The 20,586-nt window shown below is 41.6% G+C and overlaps 1 protein-coding gene across 2 annotated transcripts in view; it reads right to left on the reverse strand.

The window, feature by feature from the left end:
* Positions 1-20,586, reverse strand: part of med12 (mediator complex subunit 12) — a 207,604-nt gene that overhangs the window by 44,404 nt on the left and 142,614 nt on the right. For both annotated transcript variants that reach the window (XM_038776304.1, XM_038776305.1), the window contains exons 24-30: positions 19,844-19,945; positions 18,786-18,899; positions 12,257-12,420; positions 11,045-11,224; positions 9,180-9,251; positions 3,109-3,284; positions 1,350-1,511 (exon numbers count right to left, since the gene is read on the reverse strand). In XM_038776304.1, coding sequence (XP_038632232.1) covers positions 1,350-1,511; positions 3,109-3,284; positions 9,180-9,251; positions 11,045-11,224; positions 12,257-12,420; positions 18,786-18,899; positions 19,844-19,945 — 970 coding nt within the window. The remainder of the gene's footprint in view (positions 1-1,349; positions 1,512-3,108; positions 3,285-9,179; positions 9,252-11,044; positions 11,225-12,256; positions 12,421-18,785; positions 18,900-19,843; positions 19,946-20,586) is intronic.

Consider the following 20,586-nt stretch of genomic DNA (forward strand, 5'->3'; position numbering starts at 1 on the left):
AATCTCACCAATGACTTGGGTGTCTGGACAAGGATCATAACACCCAATAGGTGAAGAGTCAAAGTCTACAGCATAGAACACCACTGAGATTGAAAAACACAGTAAAGATGACAAGGGAAATTAGGAAATAGTGATGCTGAGTTTAGATCTGAAAAGTTTACAGACTGTTGGAGGAAGGGAAGAATGAGGAAAGTTGCATAGTTAGAGTAGGGAACAAGAATCTTCAGTTTGTACAACACGGGAAGGACTATGTTGGATGGCATACCTGAAGCTTGGAAGAATCAAACATGTCAAAGGAGCATTAATCACATGAACCAGAAAAAGAAAAGGAGTGACTTCAGTGGAGAAGTTCCAAGCTCAAGGCAAGAGGATGACGACCATATAGAGAACCATTTATATGCTTTCCAGGAGTGTAAATAAAAGATGCATAATAGTATTTTTAAGCTTACACTTTGATATCCAGTGCATGCATTTTAAAATGGTGCAATATCAATCATCCAGTATCCAACTGAACAGGGGAAGGAAACTCTTGAATGCAGATACAAGTGCACATGACAGAACAACAGTGGTCTGAAAACACACTGAATGATGAGTGTGTAGGTGCAGTGCATCATAACTGTAGATTTGTGGGCCGTTTCTGATCCTGCTTAAGCACAGGCCAGCCTTTTCTCTCTAAAAGGGAAGGGATGAGGTGAAAATGAGAACGAGTCGACAGAATTACAAAGTGACAAAGCTAGAGTTCTGGTTTAATTATATACGTTATAGGGCATGTAATTCAGTGCAAGGAACTTCCACTGCCTGGTAGGACCTAGGCAATAGGTGCGTGGAATCGCTATCACCTGCAATTTGCTCCAGATGTACATGGCTACATTTCTCCATTCATAGTTGCACGGTCAAAATCCTAGAACTCCCTACCTAAAAGTACTGCAAGAGTACCTTCTCCACATGGACAGCTCACCAAGTCTCAAGGGCAACAAGAGATTGGTAATAAATCATGACCTTGCTGGCACCACCCATATCCAAAGAACTAACTTCTTAAAAAAAATAAAGGAACAGGGATTTTTTTGTTGTTGTTGCAACTGAAACAAGTTCAATGTGGTCCACTATCACACTGAATGATAAGTACATGGAAGTTTAGTACACAGTCAGGACTGTAGTTTTTATCAATGATTCGTGATCCACCTTTTTTTCTATACTGCTCAGTGTTCTTTCCATGGTTACGCATATGTTGCTACACATCACAGATGCCACAACAGCACAAATATCATTTAAAGAGTTAACAGTCAAGCGAGGACAGCACCAAACCATTACTGCTACTGCTCGTTAAAATATTAAAAACCCACACTTACCTCTTCTGTTTTTGCCGATCCCGTTCTTTCCGTGAGGATGACCCCAGGTGCTGACCTTTCTCCAATTCTTCACCAGCTGCTTTGAGCACATGACCTTGGACAGATGTTGGCAACTTTGCAATCAATGGTGCCACCAGCCAAACACCTGTCCGCTCTGATGAACTACATGTAAAATCAAAATTATTTTAAAATACAACATAGAATACATAATGCACAAATATCACCTACAGTTAGATTGTCTTGGTGTCTGAAATTCTAATTGATTTCAACAGTAGAACATCTTTCAGTTTGGAGTGGCAGTGGCATAGTGCTATTATCAGTGGACGACTAGTCCAGAAGACCTAGGGCAATGCTCTGGGGACCAGTGTTCGAATTCCTCCATGGCAGATGGTGAAACTGAATTCAATAAAAATCTGGAATTAAATGTCTAATGATGATCACAAAACCATTGTCGATTGTCGTAAAAACCCATCTGGTTCACTAATGCCCTTTCGAGATGGAAATCTATCATCCTTGCCCGATTCCAGATCCACAGCAATATGGTTGACTGTTTACCGCCCTCAGGGATGGGCAATACATGCTGGCCTACCCTGTGACACCCTCATCCCATTAACAAATTAAAAACAAGTATCATGAAGTCCTGGAGACTATAAAGTTGCAGGTGCAACTCAGGGGTGCGTTCAATTAGCAAATAACAGCATTCGAGAAGATAAAATTAACAAAACAACTCCTCTCCTTTAAGACAATCCTTAAAATTTCCTCTCACCAAGTTTTTGGTCACATAGAATCATAGAATTTACAGTGCAGGAGGCCATTCGGCCCGTTGGGTCTGCACCGGCTCTTGGAAAGAGCGCCTCACTTAAGCCCACACCTCCACCCTATCCTTGTAACCCAGTAACCCCACCTAACGTTAGGGCAATTTAGCATGGCCAATCCACCTAACCCTGCACACCTTTGGACTGTGGGAGGAAACTGGAGCACCCGGAAGAAACCCACACAGAGATGGGGAGAACGTGTAGACTCCGCACAGACAGTGACCCAAGCCGGGAATCGAACCTGGGACCCTGGACCTGTGAAGCAACTGTGCTAACCACTATGCTACCGTGCTGCCCCAATATCACCTGCCCTACTATCTCCAAATATATAAAAGCTAGAAATACTCAGCACGCAGGTCTGGCTAATCTAAATAGCCAACAAATTTTTCCAACAAATGTGTTGGACGCCGGAACAAAAAACCTTCCATGCACAAAATTTCAGCTGGAATGAATCCGAATTTCCTGTCAGTTGAGGTGTTCAAAACTCACTGTGTGTTGCCATGATGAGGTGTGGTTTGATCTCAAGGCTATGCTCAGTGAGCAGTACAGAAACGCAGGGCCAAAGTTAAAGAGGAAAACACCACAAAATTCAAGTAAGGTCCCATTCCCTGATCACCATATAGCAAGCAGTTGCAAAGTGGCTGTCAAAATGATGTCAAGTGAGGGCAGATCAGGCTTGGCTATGATGCATTATACCGTCAAATATTGTTTCATGTTCTTCAGCTCCAAACATCCAAAGAAAACCTCACTAAAATAAATCATCAGCAAACACTGGAAATGCAGAAATAAATCAACCAACATACATTTAAAAAAAAGACTGGTAAGTGGTTTTGATTAAATTGTTAGCCTGAATTTTCTCTTTCCAGATTTAACTGGCATGCTGTGTTATTTCTAGTTTTATTTTACATTCCAGTGTTAATATTTTTAAATCACCAAAAACTCACCTGAGCAAGGGTTTCATTTTACTGGCGGCATTTCCATTTGTGCTGCTGGTGCTAAAGACAGGTGCCCCAGCATTGACAGTTCCATTACTGCACAGATTGGAAGAATTCATTTCAGCTGATTTTTGGAATACCTCAATCGTAGCTTTAGCAATGTTCTCTAGCAAGGAATTCATCTCCTAAAACATAAGATCAGTCAATATTCTGTGAGATACACCAATGGACATGGGTAGGAAAGTTAGACGCTTGGAAATTATCATTGCTGCAAACTCCTTCACATGCATTTACTCTCAGCACTTATCAATCTTATAAGCTTGTGAGGTGATAAAAAGGTTTTGAAAGACTGGGGTATATATTTTTCTTTTTTGATCTTTAAGACATAGGATATGAGTTACTGGCCTGGATTTTCGCTGTGAGTCTCTTATGGCAAGAATGGCGGAAGAAGCTTGAATCTGCAAGTCCTGTCCCAGAACACGTTACCTACTATTTTTCCGGGAGCAGGAATGAGCCCAAGTTGTGATTTGCGCATCCGTGTTTTGCGGAGGCAGCTGCCATAGAGCTGCACTCCTGTGATTTTGTGTGGGAACTAAAAACTGAGGTGTGAAAATTAGACCTGGAAAAAACAGTTCTGAACTCTGTGGGTTCATTTGGATGGCCTTTGGGAGAGGTACAGCACCCCTTTGGATATGATCACAGGACTCCTTTTGGGGAGGTCAGGTGACCTTCGGGGGAGGGGGGAAAAGTGGTCAGGTGTCCTCTGGTGGTTGGGGGGGGGGGGGGGGGGGGGGGGTTGGAGAAGAGAAAAAGAGGTCAGATGCCCTTTGGGAGAAGTCAGGTGCATTCTGGGATTACTAAAAGTACACAATTGTGTTAAAAGGACATAAGGTCACTGGAACTGTCAAGTTCATTGAAAATGTCATAAGTGCCAAGATGAACTGTCAAAAAATGCCGTCAAAACTATCAAGGCAAACTATCAAAGGAAGCTATTTAGCTGTCAAAAGTCATTTAAAACTCCTGCACTTTAACTCGTTAAAAAAGTGTGAGGAATGTTAAAAAAGAAGGATTGCTTGTTATTTCACTCTATCTGTTGATATAAGCCTTAGGGTTACCATTATTGGATTGGTGCTGCATAACTGATTTCACAACCGTCCCTTATCACAGTAAGGTGCCTGCCATTTCAGTTTGCTCGACAGCTCAAAGTGGTTCTGAATCTTTGAAGTGGAACTATGATTTCTAATGTCTGTTTTTATAAAGGATAATGCAAATAATTGAAAGGTTTGTTGTTATAAGGGATAATGGAGTTGAAGGGAATGTAAATGTAGTAAATTTTTTTTAGGAATGCAAGTTTAAAAAAATAAAGTCTGCAATAGATATTTGGAACTTTATTTAATCTCAGCATGGTTCTTGCGATGTGTCCATAGTGGATACTGGGTGAGGTGACAAAGTCGGTCTCAGGGCAAAGAGCGTAGGCGGGACATGTGTTGTATGAATTGGCACTAAGTTGGCATAGGTGCTATGATAGGTCAATAAGGGTGGGTGGAGGGCATAGGTTGGCTTGGAGGAGTTGAAGAAGCCATGAGCGTGAGTAGATAGGCATAGGTTGGCATGGTGGGTATGAAAGACCATGGAAGTGGGCAGAAGGACATAGAGATTAAATCAGCAGATAAGGTAGATGCTACAAAAATCAAAAAAGGCCAAAGTAAACGGCTCTGTAACTGAACGCACGTAGCATTCGAATCAAAACAGATGAACTAGTACAAATAGAATTTAATAAGTATAATCAGGTAGCTATTATAGAAACATGACTACGGAATAACGTGGAATGAGACTTGAATATTGTAGGGTATTAGATATTTAGAAAGGCAGGAAAATAAGAACAGGTGGTGGTGTGGCTCTGTTAATTAATGATAGTATGAGCACATTAGAGAGAGATGACTCAAGTTCAGGAAACCAGGATGTAGAACCAGTTTCGTTGAAATGAGAAATTATAAAGGCAAGAACTAACTTGTGGGAGTGATATAAGAGACCCCTAATTGAAACTACTTCTAGTAATCCCAGAGGGCACCCGACTTCCCCTGAAGGGCACCTGGCCTCTCCAAAAGTTGTCCTGTGATCATATCCAAATGGGTACCTTACCTCTCAAAAAGGTTACAGTGACCATCCAAACAAACCCACAGAGTTCAGAACTGCCTTTACCAGGTCCATATTGCACACCTCAGTGCAACAGTAGGACAGAATGTAAAATAAGAGATAATGGAGCTTGTTAGAAAGGTATTGCAATAATCATGGAGGATTTTAATCTACATATAGATCGGATAAATCAGGTGGGCAAAGCATAGATGAGGAGTTCATAGAATGTTTTCAGGATAGTTTCTTAGAACAGCATGTTCTGGAACCAACCAGAGGGCAGGCTATACTAGCACTGGTATTGTGTAATAAGATAGGATTAATTGATAACCTCATAGCGAAGGCACCCCTAGGTAGCAGCGATCATAATATGATTGAATTTGACATTCAGTTTGAGGGAGACAAGAGGACGTCCAAAACAAGTACATTAAACTTAAGTAAGGATAATTATGAGGGCATGAAAGCGGAGCTAATTAAAATGAATTAGAAAGTGTACGTAGGGGATCGAACAACAGATAGGGGCTGGTTTAGCTCACTCGGCTAAATCGCTGGCTTTTAAAGCAGACCAAGCAGGCCAGCAGCACGGTTCGATTCCCGTACCAGCCTCCCCGGACAGGCGCCGGAATGTGGCGACTAGGGGCTTTTCACAGTAACTTCATTGAAGCCTACTCGTGACAATAAACGATTTTCATTTTTCATTTTTTTCATATTCAGTGGCAGACATTTAAACTGATATTTCAGAATGCACACAATAGACACATTCCAATAAGGAAAAGGTCCAAGGGGAGGACCCACCATCTGTGGTTAATTTAAAAAAGTTAAAGACAGTACTGAACTTAAAAGAAAAAACATGTATTTGCTGGCAGCTCAGAAGATTGGAAGGAATATAAAGAACATCAAAGAATAACAAAAAGATTGGTTAGGAGGGAAAAACTAGAGTAAAAAAAAAGCTAGCCAGCAACGGACAGTAAGAGTTTCTTTGGTAGTTAAATAAGAAAAGAGTTAACAAAGTGAGCATTGGCCCAATAGAAAGTGCTTCTGGAGAATTGGTAATGTAAAGTAGGGCTATGGCAGATTAATTAAACAGGTTTTTTTCATCTGTCTTCAGTATAGAGGACACAAGTCCCAGAATAGCTGTAAATCAGGAAATAGAAATACAATTACAATTACCAGGGAAGTGGTATTGAGCAAATTGGGTCTTGGGGCTGACAAATCAGCTGATCTGGATGGACTTCGTCCTAAGGTAATGAGATAGTTGATGCGTTGTTTTTAATCTTTCAAAATCCCCTGGACACAGGCAAGTTTCCAAGAGTTCAGAAAATAGAAAATCTAACTCTTTTATTCAAAAATGAAGGGAGGGGGAAAAACAGGAAACCATAGGACAGTTAGCCTAACGTCTGTCACAGGGAAAATATTAGTCATTAAAGATGCTATAGCAGGGCACCAGGAAAAATTCATGGCAATCAGGCGGATTTTGTTAAAGAGAAATTATGTTTAACCAATTTATTGGAGTTCTTTGAAGGAGTCATTTGTGCTGTGGATAAAGGGGAACCAGTGGAAGTACTGTACTTAGATTCCTAGGAGGGATTTGATGAGGTACCACATTAAATGTCATTGCGTGAATTAAAAGCTCATGATGTAGGGGATAACATATTGGCATGGATTGAAGATTGGCTAGCTAACAGGAAACGCAGTTGGCATAAAGGGTCTTCTTCTGGTTGGCCGGATGTGACGAGTGCTGTGCCACAGAGATTATAATATATAAATGACCTGGATGAATGGACTGAAGGTAAGGTTGCTAAATTTGCTGACGAAACAAAAATGAGCAAGGGTAAATTGTGAAGTGGACATAAGGAGGCTACAAAGGAACATAGATAGGTTAAGTGAGTGGGCAAAAATCTGGCAAGTGCAGTATAATATGAGTAAATGTGTAGTTGCCCATTTTGGCAGGAAGGATTAAAAAGCTTATTATTTAAATGGTGAGAGATTGGAGAGCTCTGAGTTGCCGAGGGATCTGGGTATCCTAGTGCATGAATCACAAAAGGAGAATATACAAGTACAGAAGTAATTAGGGAAGTTACTATAATGTGATCATTTATTGTGATGGGAATTGGTTACAAAAGTAGGACGGTTATGTTTCAATTGTTTAGGGCATTGGTGAGACCATATCCGGACTATTCTGTCCAGTGCTGGTCTCTTTATTTAAGGAAATATGTAAATGCGTTAGCAGCAGTTTGGGCAAAATTTACTACACTAATACCAGGAATGGGAGGGGTGTCTTACAAGGCAAGGTTTGAGAGGTTAGTTAGGTTTGAATCCACTTGAGTTTGGAAAAGTAGCAACTTGATCAAAATCGTTAAGATCCTGAGGGCTATTGGCAGGGTGGATGGGGAGAGCCTGTTTCTAGGGCTCACTGTTTAGAAATATGGGGTCGCTCATTTAAGACAAGAGAGGAGGAGAATTTTCTTCTCGGGGCATTGAGAGTCTCTGGAATTCTCTTCCTTAAAAAGCAGCGGAAGACGAGTGTTTAAACATTTTTGAGGCAAAGCTAGATAGATTCTTGATTAACAAGGGGGTGAAAGGTTATCGGGGGTAAGCAGGAATATGGCGTTGAAATTACAATCAGATCAGCCATGACCTTATTGAATGGCAGAGCAGGCTTGAGAAGCAAAGTGGGCAACTCCTGTTCCTAATTCGGATATATGTAGGTTGAATAAAGGATATGACAGGCCATGGGGGTGGGTGGGCAAACAGTGGCATGAGCTGGCATGGGTGGTGTATCAGGAATATGAAAGGAAGGGGTGAAGGGAGATGATGGAGGGGAAGAAGGGCTCCTGTTTTCTGTTTTGTTTTAAACAGTGCCAAAGCACCCTAGGCAGGCCTTCAGCCCATCCCACCTCCACACCCAGCATCCACGCACTCGTTCTGGGTTCACTCAGCCCAACTCCCAGGGAACCCTACCAGCTGAAAATAAAAATCTGACCTTCCAGGCCACCTTTGCAGAGTCAGGAAATATCCCAACTCTGCGCTCTGGGCCCGAAAATTCAAATCCAGGCCGTTGAGTTATATTTCATGATATTACACATATAAAGATGTGGGATTATAGGAAAGTTAGCCTATTTTGATTATTGGGATAGAGACACACTTATAAGAATCAAGAAAAGGCAATTCTGCAACATGTTGTATCTGTAGAATTGGTTGACTCTTCCATCAAGTATAAAATAAAGAAACTGTTCCTTCTTCTGACATTATCATGTTGGGGAAACTACTCATCCAGTTGCATGCTGTCACTTATAGTCAGGTGTTGTTTCCCCTCATGCTACATCTGAATTACACTCAGGTACAACATTTCCAAACTTGATGTATTCTCATTTTTGGCTTTCTCACACTCACGAGTCAACATGTTACATTGGATGACAGCTGTGTCGCATATTTATCATCCAATATGTCGGTAAAGACAAACCTTGCATTCTTACTAGCAGTTGATGGGCGAAACCTGATTAGGTACAGGTTTAGAACAGAAGAGGATAAAAGGTTTCCAATAACTAGTGAAGTTCAGGCGCACTGTGGAAATTGAATTCAGACAAATAATTCTTTAAAGATGCAAGCTTATTTGGGAAATAATTTTTTTCTAAGAATGGAGAATCCCTACATTCACGTAAAGGTACGAACAAAAAGGCACAAAAGCACGGTGGCTGCCTTTTACTTATACAAAATCAAATTACTGCAGATGCTGCAAAACTGAAATAAAAACAGAAAATGCTGGAAATACTCAGCGGGTCAGACACCACCTGTAGGGACAGAAACAGTGTTGATGTTTCAGGTCCATGACGTTTCACCAGACTAATGAACAAACCTCTGATGAATGGTCATCGAGCTGAAACTCTGTTGCTGCCTGAGTTACTGAGGATTTCCAGTATTTTATGTTTTTAATGCCTTTTACTTACGCTGATGACACTCTGTTTAATCATAAGCTGCAGTTCTAATGACGATTGCCTCATTGTCCACTGATCAAGGTTCTGAAATAAATGGGGGAAAAATGATCAACTTAGTATTTCATTTAAGAAATGTGTATTTCTGTAGCAGAAGGTTGGAGAACGTCAGAGATAGGTTGGGACTGCTGGAGTGAGTTGCAGCTGCCAACTGTGTTGATGGGTTGCCAATAGCCAGAAACACCTCCAGATATGGAAGCGACACAGGATAGCAAAGTATATATGGCACAAAAACAGTCCATTTAGCCCAACTAGTCTATGCCTGTATTTATGTTTCACTTGAGAATTCTCCCATCTTTTCTCTTCCAAATCCCTTCTCCCTTATATGCTTGTCGAGTTTCCCTTTAAATCTATCTCTACTGTTCACCTCAATCTATTACTGTGGTAAGGTGCTCCACATTCTTATTCTTTCGGTAAAGAAATTTGTCAGTATTTCCTATTGGATTTCTTTGTGGCCATCTTATTTTGATGGCCTCTAGTTCACCATAAGAGGAAACACAGGCAGTTCTGTGGCACAGTGGTTAGCACTGCTGCCTCATAGTGCCAGGGACCCGGGTTCAATTCTGACCTTGGGTAACTGTCTGTGTGGAGTGGAGTTTGCACATTTTTGCCCTCTAGTTCTCAATCTAGTTCTCACCAGAGAACAATTTCTCCCTATCCTGTCCAGACCTTTTCACAATTTTGAACGCCTATATCAAATCTCCGGTCAACCTTCTTTTCTCCAAGGAGAAGAATACCAACTTCTTCAATCTATCTACGTAACTGATGCTCCTCGTTCCTGGAACCATTCTCATTAATCTTTTCTCAACCTTGTTTCATGCCTTCACATCCTTCCTAAAGTGTGGTGCCCAGAACAGGATGCAGTTGAGGCTGAACCAGTATTTTATATGGGTTTAACTTAATTTCTTACTTGCACTCGATGGCCCTATTTATAAAGCCCAGAATGCCATATGCTTTATTAGCTACTCTCTCAACCTGTCCTGTGAGACTTAATGATTTGAGCACATACACATCCAGGTTCCTTTACTGCTGCACCCAGTTTAGAACTGCACCCTTTGTTTTAAATTATCGCACTGCGTTCTTACTGCCAAAATGTATCACTTCACACTTCTTGGCGTGAAAATTCATTTATCACTTGTCCAGCTATTCCGCTAACCTGTCTATGTCTTTTTGTAGTTCTGCACCATCATCCTCACAGTTCACAATACGTTCAAATCTAGTATCATCTACAAATTTTGGTACACCAAGCTCAAGGTCATTAATATATATATCAGGAACAGCAAGGGTCCCAACACCTACCCCTGGAGATATCCTTTATAAACCTTACAGCCCAAAAACAACTATTTGCCACTACTCTTGATTCCTGTCACTAAGCCAATTTTGTATCAATGTTGCCACTGTTCTCTTTATTCCATGAGCTCCAACTTTACTCACACTTTATCAAATGTCTTTTGGAGTCCACGTACTGTGTGTTAACAACATTAACCTAATCAAACCTCTGTGACCTCATCAAACTCATCTGTGAAGCCATCCCTCAGCTTTCTTTTTTGAAGAGATGTGACCCCAATCCTTTCCTGCCATGTATACCCACACACTTCTGATATAATTTTTGCAAATCTCTGCACCTTCTGAAGTGCGTAGATGGAAGAAGCAGTGGGTGAGGTAGGGGATGGTGCCTCTAAATGATTCAAACCCCCTTTAACCTACTTTACAACATCTTGTGACATGTGAGCACAGGTCGCCATTCAATTTATCCTGTCACCACAAAATACTTGAGATTGATTTTGTTGTTTTCCTTCTCAATGAGCATTGTTCCTTACCTGTAGAATGCGTTTGATTCTCTGACGTTGTGGGTTGTCCCCTTCCTCACTATCCAGCTGGCGGTGAGGATAGCATATCAGTTGTAAAAGTCGTTGTGCCTGTTTGTTAGTCAGAACTCGATCCTGTAGAGCACTGCTATCCTCACATAAACTCTTTAGACAGCGTTCTCCCACCCACTCCTGTGAGGAAAGACGTCAATAAAAACTTGAGTAATACAATGTACTAAGTAATGCATTACTCTACTACCAAAGTCAGGCTGCGTCCCTTTAAAGTCAGAAACCATTTGTTAAGCAAACCAATGCTTTGACCATTCAAAATGTAATTACTGGCCCATATCTTCTTTATCATCAAGACTGACCACTTCCACCTCAGTAATATCATCCATATCCACCCCTGCTTAATTAATCTGTTGCTGAAACACTGTTCCATGATTTACTTACTTAAGACACTATCATCCGATGCTCTCTTGATGGGCCTCCTAACTTCTACCCTCCATAAACTTGAGCTCATCCATATTTTGTTGCATGTATCCCCAACTCACACTAAACCCCATTTACCCAACAGTTTTATTCTCATCAAATTACACAGGCTCCTAGTCCCCTAATTTCTCCATTTTAAAATTATCCGCATGCCCAAATTCTCCATGGTCTTGCACACACTACCACCCCCTCACCGCAGTCTCAGTAATGACCTACAGCTCAGTGACTCTCTGATAATTGTGTTCCTTCATCCCGCGCCTCTCTTACACCCCTACTTCCTTCACCTCAACATTAGCAGTGGTAGTCAGGCAACTGGACGGTAAATTCTGGAATTTTATCCCTAAATTTCTCTTTCCTTCTCTCTCCTTTATTAAGATCCTCATTAAACTTTTATTTTGCCTATACTGACTCTGTGTTTGGCTCGGTGTCTAATTTTATCACCACAGGGAAGCACCTTGGGAGAGTGGGGGTTAATAAATTAAACGTACCAAATAAATGCTAGTTTCTTATTGTAATATGTGAGGCCTGCACAAAGGAACACAATTAAAATAGTGAAGAATGGAAATTATTTCAGCAGCCATATGTTGGCGATACATCAACAAAAACGTTCACATTTTCAAACTCTATCTCGGTCGTCCTGCTAAAAATACAGGAAATTACATCTATGAAGATGAAGTGTGCATGAATATAGAGAAGCTTAATTTCAGTGCCTCAGATTTAATGCCCCCTTACCTGCTGACAGATATTCTTCAGCACATATTTAGCATAAGCATCTAAACTGGCTGTTTCAATAGAAACAGCCCGGCTGCCAGATTTTTTGACTCCTACATCATCATCTGCAAGATCTTCCATTCCACCAGAATGTGTAAAGCCAGAGCCTTTCAATTCAGCATCACCTGAAATAGAAAATTAAGATCTTTTAATTTCGTCTGGGGAGCCTCCGAGTTTAAATTTTAATTTTACCAGTGCTATTCTACCAATTCTACCACATCTTCTTTGTGGAATAAAGCTATCCAGAGCATCCTCCTCTCTCAGCTCAAGGTTACTTATCCAAGCTTCCTTTATGAATAGGAAAATGGAACAGGGAAATGCCATTTGTATATTTGATGCTCACCCCATCAGAGTCCATATACGTTTATTCCACTGTTGTTTCCCTCATTATTACCACTACCTGTTCATTCTAGGGAGCACTAACAGTAGAGTTTTCACAGATCATGCTCCAAAAGTGGTGCCTAATGTACAAAAGGCAGCTTATTGCAAAAGCACAGGTGGACTCACCAACCATTAAAACAAATGCTCATAAACAAATGCTCAGACATTAGTTTTCCAGTAAGAAATTTGCTGCATAAAGATCTTGTTGAACTACAATGAAACAATTTCATCCAAAATCGCTTTCCTTATCTTCCATGGGAAGATAACTGAAATGGTGCGATTTCTGAAAGGGGCCTCACGGTAGCATGGTGGTTAGCATCAATGCTTCACAGCTCCAGGGTTCCAGGTTCGATTCCCGGCTGGGTCACTGTCTGTGTGGAGTCTGCACGTCCTCCCTGTGTGTGCGTGGGTTTCCTCCGGGTGCTCCGGTTTCCTCCCACAGTCCAAAGATGTGCGGGTTAGGTGGATTGGCCATTCTAAATTGCCCGTAGTGTAAGGTTAATGGGGGGATTGTTGGGATGTGGGTTTAAGTAGGGTGATCATTGCTCGGCACAACATCGAGGGCCGAAGGGCCTGTTCTGTGCTGTACTGTTCTATGTTCTATGTTCTAATAATTTCAATCCTCGTAGTTAAAAAAGGAATTGAGCATTAGGATCTTTAGCCCTCAAATAGTGTTCTTGATTTTCATTCCTATGAAGGACATCTAGAAACATTATATTAATAATGAACCACGGGTCAGCAGATTTCAATCTGGGTCATAACACAGTGCCAATAGACTAAAGTGAAATAAAAGTGAATAAAATTAAGATGTGGCTGGGCAGTCCAGTCAAGTGGAATGCATGTGCTATAATATACATAGTCATGAATGATACTGGTATCCTAGATGCCCACATATGCAGGAAGCTGCAGAAACTCGACCTCTGGGTTTCAGAGCACGAGTAACACTGGAGTCACTGTGAGGCTGGGAGCTATATCTCTTTACCCAATACTTCTTTCCTTCCTCCTTTACCTCTGTCCTCTGAACAGCTTGTACCCAGGAATATTGATATATAGATAGCACGTTCAAAAGGTGGTCACACCTTCCAGGCTCAATGACCTGGAAGCATAGTTGGAATGGGTGACCATCAGGCAGGCCAAGAGAATTAGGCAGAGTGCTGAATTCCCATGACATCCTACTCAGAAATCGGTTTTCCATTCTGGAAGCTGGTGGGGGCGTTGGACCCTCATCGGAGTGCAGTCAGAGCCAAGTTTGTTGCACCACAAGTGGTTCAATAGTACAGGAGGTGAAGAAGAAGTGAAGAGCAATAGTGATAGGAGGATTCATTAGTTAAGGGAACGGATAGGTATTTCTGGGGCCATAGACGTGACTCCAGGATTGTATGTTGCCTCCCTGGTGCCAGGGTCAAGGATCTCATGGAGCAGCATAGGACTTCTGGGGGAGGGTGACTAGCAAGAGGTCATGGTCCACATTGGTGCAGATCATTTATTTAGAAAGGGGGTTTGGGGTCCTGTAAAATATAGGGAGCTAGGTAGGAAATTAGCAAACAGGACCTCAAACATAGTGATCTCTGGATCACTCCCGTGTCACTGAGTACAGAAATAGGAAGATATGGCAGCTGAATGCATGGCTGGAAAAATTATGCAGAAAAAAAGAGTTTTAGGTGCTTGGGACTGGCACTGGGGGCGATGGCATCCTATACAAATTGGGCTGGTTGTACTTGAATAGAGCTGGTACTATGTTCCTTGCCAGTGCTGTTGAAAAGCTTTCAAACTAACACCATAGGGGTGTGCGAACCAAGTGGAAACATTGAGAAGAATACCAAGGTGCACAAAATACTAGGAGGGGCAGAGAGCACGGGTAAAGAGAATATTATGTTAATAGGTGAAGTCAGAGTAAGATAGAATGAAATAACATCTAAATCAGGATATTGAGCAGGTGTGAGAGTCCAGGCGGAGAGTAAAACTGGGGAGTTATTTGTGCAGGGAAGGTCATGTCTTACAAACCTAATAGAATTCTTTGAGGAAGTGACAAAGTTAATTGATGAGGGAAGGGCTCTGGATGTCATATACATGGACTTTAGTAAGGCGTTTGATAAGGTTTCCCATGGCAGGTTGATGGCAAAAGTGAAGTCGTATGGGGTTCAGGGTGTACTAGCTAGATGGATAAAGAACTGGCTGGGCAACAGGAGACAGAGAGTAGTGGTGGAAGGGAGTGTCTCAAAATGGAGAAGGGTGACTAGTGGTGTTCCACAGGGATCCGTGCTCGGACCACTGTTGTTTGTGATCGACATAAATGACCTGGAGAAAGGTATAGGTGGTCTGATTAGCAAGTTTGCAGATGATACTAAGATTAGTGGAGTTGCAGATAGCGAGGAGGACTGTCAGAGAATACAACAAAATATAGATAGATTGGAGAGTTGGGCAGAGAAATGGCAGATGGAGTTCAATCCAGGCAAATGCGAGGTGATGCATTTTGGAAAATCAAATTCAAGAGCGGACTATATGGTCAATGGAAGGGTCCTGGGGAAAATTGATGTACAGAGAGATCTGGGAGTTCAGGTCCATTGTACCCTGAAGGTGGCAACGCAGTTTGATAGAGTGGTCAAGAAGGCATACAGCATGCTTGCCTTTATCGGACGGGTTATTGAGTACAAGAGTAGGCAGGTCATGTTACAGTTGTATAGGACTTTGGTTAGGCCACATTTGGAATACTGCGTGCAGTTCTGGTCGCCACATTACCAGAAGGATGTGGATGCTTTGGAGAGGGTGCAGAGGAGGTTCACCAGGATGTTGCCTGGTATGGAGGGTGCTAGCTATGAAGAAAGGTTGAGTAGATTAGGATTGTTTTCATTGGAAAGACTGAGGTTGAGGGGGGACCTGATTGAGATATACAAAATTATGAGAGGTATGGACAGGGTGGAGAGCAACAAGCTTCTTCCAAGAGTGGGGGTGTCAGTTACAAGGGGTCACGATTTCAAGGTGAGAGGGGGAAAGTTTAAGGGAGATGTGCGTGGAAAGTTTTTTTATGCAGAGGGTGGTGGGTGCCTGGAACGCTTTACCAGCGGAGGTGGTAGAAGCGGGCACGATAGCATCATTTACCCAAACATAGACTGGGACAGTGGTCGTGTAAAGGGCGGACAAGGGCAAAAGTTCCTAGATGTGTTCAGGAAAATTTTCTACAGCAGGATATGGCCAGTCCAACATTATGCACTATTGAATCTGATTCTTGGAAATGAGGTAGGCCAAGTCTATCAAGCGGGGGAACATTTTAATAATTTAAGCTTGTCATGGAAACTTGTCAAGAAATAGACAAGTTGCAAAAAAAGGTTTTGGATTGGGGTTTTAGTAAGATAAGATTTTCATAAAATAAGGCAGGATTTGGCTACGGTAGGCTGGGAGAGTTACTTGTGGTGAAATCTACAGAAGAGCAGTGGGGGCATTCAAAAAGGAAATGGGGAGGGTACAGGTCCAACATGTTTCCTCTCGGGTAAAAGGAAGGAGTCACAAGTCCAGAGAACCACTGAAGACCAGAGATATTAAGGATACAATGAGAAGGAAAAGAGAGGCTTTTAGCAAGTACAAGGGCAGCAAATTAGCAGAGGCATTGGTGGAGTACAGAAAGTATAGTGTGGAACTTCAGAAAACAATTAGAGAGCAAAGAGAGGATATGAGAAATCTCTGATTGGTAAAAGTACTCTATAAATACATCAATGGGAAGAGGATAACTAGAGAAAGAGTAGGGCCCATTAGGGACGATGGGGCAATATGTGGGTGGAGCCAGAGGACATTGGTAGGATGTTGAATGAATACTTCAAATCTGTCTTCACCCAAGAGAATAAGGAGGTAGGTATGGAACTCGGGGAGAGATACTTGAGCAAATTGACATAGGGAGTGATAAGGTACTGGAGGTGTTGGCAGGCTTAAAGGTGGACAAATTTCCAGGTTTGGATAAATTGTATCCCTGGCTGCTGTTTGAGGCGAAGGAGGAAATTGCAGGGACTCTCGTCCAAATTTTTAATTCCTCACTGGCCATAGGGGAGGTGCCAGAGGACTGAAGAGTAGCTAATGTGGTTCCACTATTTAAGATGGGTTGCAGAGATAAGCCAGGGAACTATAGACCAGTGAGTCTCATGTCAGTGGTGGTGAAACTATTGGAGAAAATACTGAATGAGAGAATGTATCTCCATTTGGAGCGGCAAGATTTTATCAGGGATAGTCAGTGTGGCTTTTGTCAGAGGGAGGTAATGGCCAACAAATTTGATTGCATTTTTTGCTGTGGTAAGTAGGTATGTGGATGAGGGTATTGCAGATGTTTATATGGATTTCAACAAAGCCTTTGACAAGATCCTACATGGGAGACTTATAAAAAAAAGTCAAATGCTCATGGGATACAGGTAATTTGATCAGGTGAATTCAAAATTGGCTGTTGAAGGAGACAGAGGGTGATTTTGGGTTTATTAATAGGGACACAGAGTATAAGAGGAAGGAGGTTATGTTGCACTTATACAGGAAACTAGTTAGACTTCAGATGGAATGTTTCGTACCGTTCCAAGCGTCATATTATAGAAAGGATGTGATTGCATTGGAGAGTGGTGCAGCAGACGTTTACAAAAATGGTTCTCATGATGAAAAACTTCAGTTATGAGAAGAGATTGGAGAGGCTGGGACTCACTGGTCTATAGTTCCCTGGCTTATCTCTCCTTGAAGAGAAGGCGGCTAAGGGGGGATTTGATATAGATGTTCAAGGTTATGAGAGAGCTGGACAGAGTAGACAGAGAAACTGTTCCAGTTCGTAAAGGGATCTAGAACAAGAGGACACAGATTTAAAGTGATTTGCCAAAGAAGCAAATGTGATACGAGAAAAGAAAATTCACACAAGTTATTTGGGTCTGGAATGTAATAGAACATACAGTGCAGAAGGAGGCCATTCGGCCGATCAAGACTGCACTGACCCACTTAAGCCCTCACTTCCACCCTATCCTCGTAACCCAATAACCCCTCCTAACCTTTTTGGACACTAAGGCCAATTTATCATGGCCAATCCACCTAACCTGCACGTCTTTGGACTGTGGGAGGAAACCGGGCTCCAGGAGGAAACCCACGCAGACACGGGAAGAACGTGCAGACTCCACACAGACAGTAACCCAGCGGGGAATCAAACCTGGGACCCTGGCGCTGCGAAGCCACAGCGCTACCACTTGTGCTACCGTAATGCCTGGAAGTGTGGTGGAGACAGATTCAATTGAGGCATTTAAGTGCGCATTAGGTGATTATTTGAATAGAAATATGTGTACAGGTAGGGGGAAATGGCAGTTGAATGTGTCATGTGAGAGTACCTTTAAGAAATGAGTGATTATAAATGGGTATGTATATAAATATCTGTAGTGAGAGTACCTTTAAGAAGTGGGTGTTTACTACTGCAGTGATGTCAGAGAGTGGGTGGAGCTGGGCTCTCTGTCAGCTTTTTACTTTCGTTTTAGGCTGTTTGCTGCAGGGTGTGTTTTAGTTTCATTTTCAGAGCTGGATAGCTGCAGTCACAGCCAGAAGGTGTACGAGTCTCTCTCTCTGTAGCCTAAAAACTGTAAATCGATCCTTTGGTGATTTAAAACTAATAACTGTTCTCATTAGTGACTTTAACCTGATGTGCTTCTGTTTGAAGGTTTTTTTAAAGTCTGCTGGATGTTAAAAGGACAGCTTAAGGATTATTTACTGACAACAGTATTTGAATTAATGGTTGCTAAGATGCTCACTGTATGTTTTAAAAAGGTTAACTTGAGTTCATAGAATAAACATTGTTTTGCTTTAAAAATTACTTTTCCATTTCTGCTGCACCACACCTGTAGAGTGGGCCGTGTGCTCCCCATACCACAATCTATTAAACGTTGTGGGTCAGGTGAACTCCATGATACACTTTGGGTTTCTCTAAACCCTGGCCCATAAAAAATGGCACAAAGTCACGATGCTCACTTGGAGAGCATGTGCAGACACGATGGGTCAAATGGTCTCTTGTGCCTTAACAATTCTGTGATTCGGTGGGAGTGCAAAACAAACATGCCAAACAAAAGAGAACCTCTCAATCCTATCAGTAATCAATATTGGCATCACTTACCCAACATAAATATAGCTTTGAGGACAGCAAAAACTGCTCCCACCACAATGCTTTTCTGCGATGCTGCCAGCAGGTGTCTGTCACAGGATGAACGAATCCCTACTGTAGGTTTATCTATCAGAAGAAACCATTGACTGTCAACAATGTCAAGAGTAAGAAAAATTATTTTAACTATAGCCGTCATCAGCAATGTTACTTGTTCAAACCCACACTCTGTCATGCACGTCCTTAACTAGAAAAGCAAGATTTCTCAGTCATAAACGTTGCAGCAACCACACTAATGTCAAACTTCAAAGCCTCTCTGTACCTGAACAGACAAAGACTGCATAGGCCAATGTAACTTTCCATTTCAGCAGCCCAGTCTAGTGTAGAATCTTTGTCAACAATGAATGTGCATATTTCAAGTCACAGGCAACTCTGCCAGTTAACCCATGTTGGATAGAAGGCAGGGATTAACTGACACTCTATAGCTTCAGTTTAGAAAAGGAAGGTTCCATAAAAATTCTCCTCTTGAATGACTGCTCATAGAAATAAGTGAACTAAAAACAAAGTTCTAAAGATTTAAAAAAAAAATTTAGATTACCCAATTATTTTTTCCAATTAAGGGGCAATTTAGCGTGGCCAATCCACCTACTCTGCACATTTTTGGGTTGTGGGGGCGAAACCCACGCAGACACGGGGAGAATGTGCAAACTTCACAAGGACAGTGACCCAGAGCCGTAAGGCGGTTGTGCTAACCACTAGGCCACCGTGCTCAAAGTTCTAAAGATAAAGTTCAAACCATTTAAAAAAAACTAGACAGGCAAGTATTTATATCAAAAAGTAGACTGCACCTTCTTTTCATCTTCTCCCTTAGATATATTCAATATTGTACTTAGCACAGATGTTCTTTAAAACAAACATTTTTTTTGAATAATCTTCTGTTTTGATTAAAAAAACTTAGCTTCGACAGAGAAAACTACAGATCACCTGGGCATGACTGAATCCAAGTCAAGGCCAACATTTAATTTCTATGTTTCCATTGGTTAAAGACAGTACACGCAATATACTTCACTTACTGCTGTCCTGGTGACAAGGGTTTAACTGTGGCGTCCGAAACAAGTGAAGGAGGATTCTGCACGTTAGACGAGCACCAGGTTCTGAATCCTGCTCACTGCAAGCTGCAAAACAAAGAAAAAATATACTTACAGGCATATTCTGTATTTTTGTAAAACAGCTGAGCAGGAGCGTATGCCAAATATGCAACGATATTACAATTTTCCCGTTCTCAAAATGTCTAAATAGAATAACAATTCTGGAACCAAACTTAGTTCAATCATCAGCTGAAGGGGAAAGATTAGTTAACATTTCAGATACGAGTCAATTGTTACTATTTCAAATGATCTAATTCTGCATGAAGTACTTTTGAGAATGTTATGATTCAGTGAGAGGGAAACATTTTCATCCAAATAATACCTTACCACATTGTCCGAATGTCCTAAAACAATGTAAAAACAATGGCGTATTCAGAAGTATCTAATAGATGCTGGCAGACCTGCTGAGATTTTCCAGCATCTTCTGCTCTCCTTTCAGATTCCAGCATCTGCAGTATTTTGTTTATATTATTGGACTACGTTTATTGCGATGCTATCAGGTAAATATGGCAACCAATTTGTTCACAGCAAAGCCCCACCATCAGTAATACCCAGTGACCAGCTGATTGAACTTTTTGTGGTAAAGGAGGAATTGTGGCCAGAACAACAAAAGAGGTCCAAATTTAAATAATGCCATTGGATTTTTACAATTACGTGAATCAGCAGTT

This window comes from Scyliorhinus canicula, chromosome 17 (assembly GCF_902713615.1).
Source record: "Scyliorhinus canicula chromosome 17, sScyCan1.1, whole genome shotgun sequence".
Classification (NCBI taxonomy): Eukaryota; Metazoa; Chordata; class Chondrichthyes; order Carcharhiniformes; family Scyliorhinidae; genus Scyliorhinus; species Scyliorhinus canicula.